The sequence below is a fragment of the Nestor notabilis genome, unplaced genomic scaffold (genome assembly GCF_000696875.1).
Source record: "Nestor notabilis isolate BGI_N333 unplaced genomic scaffold, ASM69687v1 scaffold23039, whole genome shotgun sequence".
In the NCBI taxonomy this organism is placed as follows: domain Eukaryota; kingdom Metazoa; phylum Chordata; class Aves; order Psittaciformes; family Psittacidae; genus Nestor; species Nestor notabilis.
The window spans coordinates 407-9,165 of record NW_009945375.1 but is presented as its reverse complement, the minus strand read 5'-3'; the positions used below and the strand labels follow the sequence as shown (position 1 = coordinate 9,165).

Genomic DNA, 8,759 nt, shown 5'->3' with positions numbered 1-8,759 from the left:
ACTCTTTATTTCACATTGGCTGGAAATAGATTGTGCTTAGTCCACTGGAAAAGATCAACACATTTCAAATACAGGATTATTGGCCAGTATCTTTTACTATTTTGGACATTCTTACCTGGACCTTGCAAAAGAGATCTTCAAATGAGCAGTAGTCAATTCTCATGCAAGGTCCTAAAATACATCACTTTATAAGACCAGGCATTCATCCATCACTTCAGTATGGGAATTGCTGCAGTTTTAACTATATGCACAGAGTGCTTTACTAACCCTGCACAAACAGCAGGGTAGTACTCACTGGCAGTTTGTCACTTAGAAGTCCAAGGAGGGGAGAAGACAGGGAGTACGAGAGTGCCAAACCGAGGAATACCAAGCCCACATAACCAGCTGGGAGTTTGAACTATGGAAAGGAAGACAAATAAAACAAACCCCAAAACATCAAACCATATATGCTACATTCATTAAAACACAATCCAAGAATTGCATTTTAGGTCAAAATACTGAAATGCATGATTGTAAGTATTTTACTGATATCATACAGAGGTTTTTCAAGTATTTGAAGTCATCAGCAGAGCTCATTTGCTTCCACTTCTAAGCATGGAGTGAAAAACACCTGACACACGCAAAGCCTAAATGACATCAGAAGGAAACACTACGCTATGTCCCTATATCAGCACATTGAATTCTAATATTAACATCTGGCACATTTGAAATAGACACTTCAGACACTGAAATTTAGATGGATTTAGTCTTTACCCCTCCAATCTTCAGTTTTATTTCCACTTAGAAAAGCATAAATACTGTAACCATCTACTCCTGATCAGTGCATCTTAAAAGCAAGCAGTGTAAGACACCACTGTGGCTTTTCAACCAAAGGAGGATTTTTATGAGAATGAATAACAGGTTTTTTTGCACACACCCCAAGGTCTACATTTTCCTAATGCAGAGTAACATTTCTGTACTGAAACAAAATGTGTAATGAACCAAAAGCTAGCCTCTCAAATGAGTTCTTTAACTACCAGCTGGAAGGTATTTGAAGGTGTTTCATGTGGCATGGACTACATAAATATTCACTACTTCCTTGCCATATGCAAGCACATGATAATAACTCTAATTTAGTGGTTAGAACACCTGCCAAAAAGGCTACAGCCCTTCCACAGCAAGTATCTGTCAGCACAGTGCATAGGGAAAGCAGAAGAGCCACACAATTGCATGATATTCTACAGTGGCATAATTATAGATCCCTCCTGAGTGATGGAAGACGTACATTCGCATCTCCACTGACGGAAAAGGCTAGCACCAAGTCTCCTCCACCCAGTACTCTAAGTACTGGACTAGACAGACAAAAAGAAGGAGCACAATCACCTGTGAAATGCCATTCCCTGGAAAAACAAGTAACAAATAAACCACTCAAAAAGCACTGGTTAATTTCACACAGGAACAGAATTTTAAACTGTTTACTTCAAATTCAGTACCTCAAACACCATTGGGAAAACAAATAAATAGAATCAAGTAGAAAGCAAGTATATAAATATTAAAATAAATTAAAATTTAAGAAATAAAATGGCATTTTATTTTTCCACTTTTTAATAAGTGTGTGAAGAAGTCAGCTGGCAGGCTACATAGTTGCAATTGATTTAATTTTAGCATACCTGCCAGACAAGGCAGAACTGTGACATCACGTCCCCAGTGGAGAATGTCCATATCAGGAGATAGAACACTGTCAGTGACTGTTGCAGTTTTACAGAATTTGATTTCAGAAAGGAGGAAAGAAGTCCCTTATTTGCAAAACCAGCTGCTATTCCCAGTTCAGAGAAGGTTCTCTGCACTCAAAAGCCAATTAAGTGGAAAAAGCACATTTTTGAAGGCCTTACATTTCCTCATTCTCAAGGTTACCAAGACCCAGTGGCCACAGATGGTGTCAATGGAATTGTGATTTGTCACTACTGTGGAAATCAAGTTATTTGGAAATCATATTCTTAACAGTTAATTAAAGTGGGTAATTAGATGAGGCTTAATTTTGTTTAAGATATTTAAATCACATTTATAACCAGTTATTTACTATTTAGCAAGACCTCCCTGCATATTAACAGGGCTTACCTTCTTTAGGATAAATAGAGACATTGTGGGATCCAAAAAGCCCAAGCATGCGCTTAGAGAAAATATAGTAAGACAGAGTACTAAGACTTTTGGCAGAAGAATGAGCTTCCAAAAGGAGTCCTTGCTGGGGACCGAATCTGTTTCAAAAGAAATAGGAAATTGTATTATTTTAAGCAGCATAAGCTCATGACTTATCTTCTTGCTTTATAAAAGAAATCAGTATTTCTCTTTTTCTAGTCCTATTACTCATTACCTAACAAATAAAAGTCAAGAGCAGACTATTATGCATTATACTATTTTTTATATTAAAACCCCAAATTTGACAGGTAACTAAAATAAGAATAGTACATGGTCTAGATTCCAACACTGCAAATCCCCAAAGAAAAAAAAGCATGTACTATTCCAACTATGTGAAAATACGATTACTTCTCTGGTAGTCCTTATACAATGAAAAGCTCATCGATACGTTTCAACTTTAACACAACATGCACGCATGCATGAACCATTCATGTCCAGTCAGAAACACACTTTGAAAGGAAAATAAAAAAATTGCTATTTATCAGTTGAAATCTATCTAGTCATTTGGGTCTCCTACATGTTCAACTTGTGCTACAGACAGGAAGGTTCTTTCAGATGTCATGGTTAGATGTCATTTCTAAGTCAAGCTCCTTTCCTGATATGCTTGGTGCTTCAGTAGTTGAACGTGGTCTCAAAGTACAGATAGAACTAAAAGTTCACTCATTAGCATCCACCAGCTCAGAGCTAACATTTATTTAACAGTTTCAAATTGGCAAGTAATATCATATGATTGATATGATACATCATATCATATTTAGGATATGATTTATATAACCTTTAGATAAGCCCCTCATGTATTAACTTTAACATTCTTTCATGTTACTGAGATCCCGCATGAGTCAGTACAAATAAACCCCTATTGTTCTCCCTGTAATTCTGTTTTTTCCCCTACTCTTAACCACTCAAACGCGTTAAGTTCTCTTGTTTTAGGCAAAACCTATCTCCAGCTTTTCTTCAACTATCTGCATGACAAGCTGATACTAAGCAGACACAATTGATCCTTTACAAGCCCTGAAGATAAAGAGATGAAAGAAAACAAAAATACATCTCAGTTCACTTCCACAGAGATTTCTTAGTGTTTGCAGGGATGGGCATGAGGTGTTGGATTCATTCCAGGCCATTTGCATACATTAATTTAGCTTAGCATCATAAAACATGGGCCTGATCAAGATCACAAGTTAATTCAGCTGGAGCTTTGCCCTCGGAGTTGGATCAGACTCCAGAAGCGATTTTTTTAAAAGGACTGCTAAAAACATGAGGAGTTAAAAACGTGAGTGAAGGAGGCAGGAAGAAGGATGCTTACCGTATTTTGATAATATGCACATATTCACGGGCACCAAGACCAACACTATGCATCCCACCGTAATGAAAGGGACCTCATAACCAAATGATTGATATAAAAAGCCACCTAAAGGCGGGCCCAGTACCAGTCCAAGTCCTGTAAAAATTTCAAGGCTGCCCTAAAGGATAAAAAAGAAAGCAAGCAAGAAGTCCATATGCTGAGAAACTCTGAGGTAACGATAAAAAGCAAGCCATTTTTCTGAGGAGCAGCACAACATAGTCAGGCTAGTGAAAAGAAAAAGGCACTGCATGACTGAGGGGGATAACAGCTGGTAGTGACCTTCACAAAGTGGGATAGCATGACAGCCGACCCCTCTTTGCCTCACTACAGGGAACCACCTGTACTGCAGCATTACCCACTCCGTTGTCACCTAACAGATTCCAGTCCTGAGTCAAGACAAACACTTTAGTGACAGAAAGCATCTGAAGGACAACTCAGGCTGAAGTGATCATCTCTCCAACCTGCCGTTACACTCCAGCCTGACAGGAAGGACCCAAACAAGCCTATCTGGCAAGTTAAGGCTTTCTTTGCGTAACCAACGGTTTGGATTCACTGACTAGGGGTAGGAAATAACAGTGAAACTGCAATGGGGATAACTCAGGTTACCTATTTTGGCCATAATTTAATAATCTGGCATCTTTTATAAGATAGTGGTTTTTAAAAGTCCAATAATACAGTTACACTTAAATCTTGTGCTACAACACCACAGTCACCATTGGCAACATCTGCCACAACCCTTAATTAATCAATGTTTAGACCACTAGTAAAAGCTGGTGGTAGAAACTGCTTACGGTTGAAGTTTTGCTAACTTTTGGGATCCAGAAACCATAGTATAGCGATTCGTCCTCATCTTTAATTTTACTGATACAAGTCAGAGTGGTGAAATGGCCTGAGAGCAGGCACAGTCAGCAATAGCCAAGTTCTTTACCCTAGGTCAGCCTCAGGTAGCAGCCTTTTCCTTGCTTAGCAAAGGAAATAACAAGTAACAACATACGACTCCGAAGCCTTCAAAATTTCTAGATAGATTTTTGAGACATTTTAGTAAACTTCAACACATGGAATGCCCAGGAATTAACATAACTGCATCCAAATAATGCTTTTATTTCTGTTATTCACAAACCATAAAAAATATTATTAGTGAGACATCAGTTCAAAACAGGCTGCACATCATTTAGCCCTTTTAAGATAATGAATTATTGGGATGCAGGGGAACTGAGGCATTGCATTATTACAGGTCAGAGGAAAGTAAACCTGATATTGTTAAGAAAAGTGGTATTGTTTATCTTCTGTAATTCATACCTCCTGCAACATGTTGATCATGTTGACAGATGCTGAACTTCCCACTTCAGGACTGACATATCTACATTTAACAACTTCCCCATATATTCTCTAGGGTTACCAATGGGTAAAAGGTGGCCTGAAAACTGGTACCGAAAGGGTATGGAGAGAAAAAGTGCTCATCAGTATCTAGCGCTATCAAGAAAGGCAATAGAAAGCAAGGCTAAAAACTCCTCATCCATTCCTTCGGGGTTTATGATTTTACCCTAGGATGCACTTTGCTTGATCTAATCTAACAACTAAGAAAATTTCATCTGTTCAGTCTGGAGAAAAGAAGGCTGTGTGGAGACCTCATAGCAGCCTTCCAGTATCTGAAGTGGGCCTACAAGGAAGCAGGGGCGGGACTCTTCATCAGGGACTGTAGTGACAGGACAAGGGGTAATGGCTTCAAACTTTCAAACTTAAACAGAGGAGATTTAGGTTAGATATAAAGAAGAAATTTGTTACTGTGAAAGTGGAGAGGCACTGGAACAGGTTGCCCAAAGAAGTTGTGGATGCCCCATCCTGCATTCTCGATTAAAAACAAACATTACGTTACAATTTCAAATATACCTGCATGTAAGACAGCAGATTTTCTCCTCCTGGTTTTAGGCTTCCTACTGGCAATTTAACATATTGTGGGTAGTCGGCTCTAACACTGTTTTTTGAACTTACCAGGACAGTAGCTATATTATTGGGAAATGCCTTTGCAAGGATTGAAAATGATGCTGTCATTGCTGCTGCAAAACCTACTGCATCCATTGCTCTTACTAAAAAGCACAAACCAATGAACATTGGTCCACTTGGCACCTTGTCCAGCATTCTGAAAAGAAGAAAAAACCCCAAAACAATAAATGCAGATCTCTCAGGATGCAACAAGTCATCTCCTAAAGGCCCTGGAGCATCATTTCTTACTCATGAAAGGACACATCTATTGCCACATCTTTTTGAATCACATCAGTGAAGTAATTCAAACTCTACCAAACTATTTCTGGCAACTTTCTCCTTCCCCCTTTCTTTGATGGTGAAAATAGCACAAAAAACCTAACCTGTGAAAAACTCAAATGCCATCTTCTGCTGTATGTCACAGCTTTTCCAAGCAACTGTGCAAGGAGTCTGACGCAATGAGTTTCAACTACCTAAAAAGAGCTTCCTCATTGCTAATAAAACTTTTATTTTGCTAAATGAGTGGCTTAGCCTCTCTGCCTGCCAGGCAAGGCTTCTCATTTGCACTCAATATTTTTAAGAAAAGAGTAATGAAACATTATGCATAAGTAGTTCCCTTATTGCTGCACTTTGACAGACTTCTTACTGTTTATGAACTATATTAGTTATTTAAACACATAGAACCTTCCTCCTTTGCTTTCAAATTAGTTAACAAGCTTTGAAACCTACTAACATTTTGCTTTACATGGGGCAGAGAAAAAGTAAAGATGAAAAAAGTTAGGTGACATAACCAACACCCAAAAGATGCCCAAGAGATTCCAGTTTTGTTCTGTGTCCATCTTCTCGTATGGATGAAAATTATTAGAAGACAAACACAACAAAACCAACCGACAAAAATTACTCACCCAAACAGAATGGTCACACATCCTGAGACAAACATCCCTGCCAAAAACATGAATTTTGCTCCAATATACGTAAGCTGTAAATTAAATAACATTTTTACATGTTATTATTTCAAGACTAGATCAAAATTCTTTCAAAGTAAGCTACTATTAAGAAATCAAAACATTATGGGCACTTTATAGCGTATGTAACTAGAAGATATGGAGACATTGCTTCTGCCAGTGTGCCTTCAGGTAATACTGAACCTAAAAATACTCTGAAGGGTTAAGTGACTTAACCCAGTTTTCAGAGTCGTAAGACAATGGTATAGTTAACTGTTTCACAGCACGGTGCTGCAGCTTCTGCAGAGCAGCAGGTTACAGCAGCATTACTCATTATAAATAAAGTAATACATCCCCCCTCCAGCACCACCAGTAATGCCAAGTCAGCAATACCTGTCATGTATATAGCTAAGGAGAGTCAATGGAAGTCAATTTTAAAACAAATTTATCATAAACTTTAATAGCACAAAGCTTTGACAGAGGAAGGACGGTAGCTTCAGGCTTTCCCATTCATTACCATGGAAAGGACCTCACACCTTCCTTCCTTTCAGACTCCCTTGCCAGAGTGAAGGGCAACGAAAGGCATGCTGCAAAGCTAACTCGATCCCAAAACAAAGTATATCTGAGCTCCTAATTCCCTGCTGCAACTTCCCCTAAGGACAGCAGGTATTTCAGACTCTTCTTGTTCAGGCCTCGACAAAGTCCCCACATTCCAACCATTATTACAAAAGCCCATATTTTGCCAAGTTTCACTGAAACCCTCAGAGTTTCTGATTGCTGGACTGTCCACCTCTACTGGTGCTCACTTCACCTGTCTGCAGTAAGGGTGGCGTGCTCACTCTCTCTCCCCTGCAATGTACTTGGTGAGGGTTGTGCCATACTTGAATGCCATGAGGGGCACCAAGGCTGGACTTACCAATGGCACCTGTGTGATACCTTGATAAGCCACCTCACTATCAAAGAAAAACATTCACCATGGGATTAGCAAAGAAAGATCGTGACACTGCGCAGCAGCCACAACTTAGGCTGCGATCCTAGCCAAAAATGAACAGAAAGCAGTGCTCCAGCATATAAACAAACAAGCTGTTATATAATTTATTTGTAATTTCTCCATCATGAGAAACATCCTCAATGGGTGGAAAAACTGAAGCTGCAAGAACTGGAGACATTTATCTCATATTGCCATATAATGGAGTGGAAGGGGAAACTCAGTTAAGCAGCAGAGACTCATAATAATAGGAGGAAATGTTAAGAAAAAGGCAACATACCATAAAAGAAGAAGGGAGCAGCTAACTAAATAAAAACAAAACCAAAAAGAAAAACCAACAACAAATATAATAACAGAAAAGGAGAATTGACCAGCAGATTATTCCGAAGCAAACAGAACAGTTAAGCAGAGAAACAGAAGAGCTACATGTCCACCACCCCATGTCTCACTACCCTTGAGAACTGTAGAAGAGTAATTTTTAAGTGGTAATGACAAGACTTAGCTCAGATTCAGACTGACTAGCCAGGCTCCAGTCACTGCAGGCACAAGCCTGCAGGAGTGCTACTGAAGAGACATCTCTTTCCTCAGCCTTAGAGAAGTGTCTTCATGTACCAACCTGTGCCATCATAGAAATAAGTTACAGCCTCAATTATACTTACATAATTTCCTAAGATCAAAGCAGACAAGAAATTGACCAAAGCAAAACATCCAAAAATCAGGCCAACAATGGTGTTACTGGCACCCTTTTTTTCTGCCTGCAAAAAAGATCACAATGGTGTAAAAATGAAGACAAATTCTTGAGGTGAATAACATTCATGCCTTGTACATTTCACTTTTTTTAAATCTCTATTAGTGCAGTTACAAAGCAATTTCCTTTCTCAAAAGCAGTAGGAGCTCACAGTAATAACACAACAATTTAAAGATATCTTGCACTTCTATCTAAGCTATATGTAATCAAGGGAAAAGCTCATTCCTCAAAGAAGGGGTACACTGTGCTGTTTGCTGAACTACTGAATAGGTAACCAGACTTTTTACAGCTGGCTTCAGCTGGTGTGCAAAGGAGCTAGCTGCAAAGCCTTGATCCCTTGCATGGCGAGAGCGCAGTGAACAGAGGTACCTGTTATCTTCACTGTACCATGACTCTCCATAACAAGCACCAGGCAAATTTTTTACTTATCCAACTGGCAAAATACACGTACTTGGACACAAGCAATACATAGGAGGATTTGAAGCAGAAATAACCTTATCATTTCTTTGTTAACACTTGGGAACAACTTGGTCATGAGAGAAATGGACTCCTGCTGCAAAGGCACTGTGAGCATTGTTT

General features: G+C 39.0%; 1 protein-coding gene across 1 annotated transcript; it reads right to left on the bottom strand.

Annotated features, from left to right (window-relative positions):
* Positions 1 to 295: 295 nt before the first annotated feature.
* On the bottom strand, positions 296 to 8,187 carry SLC18B1 (solute carrier family 18, subfamily B, member 1; the record flags this gene model as incomplete). The annotated part of the gene is made up of 6 exons (XM_010022857.1): positions 296 to 397; positions 2,098 to 2,234; positions 3,479 to 3,635; positions 5,510 to 5,657; positions 6,406 to 6,479; positions 8,092 to 8,187. Coding segments are annotated over 6 exons (714 nt in total), but the record flags the coding sequence as incomplete, so codon positions are not given.
* Positions 8,188 to 8,759: the final 572 nt, after the last annotated feature.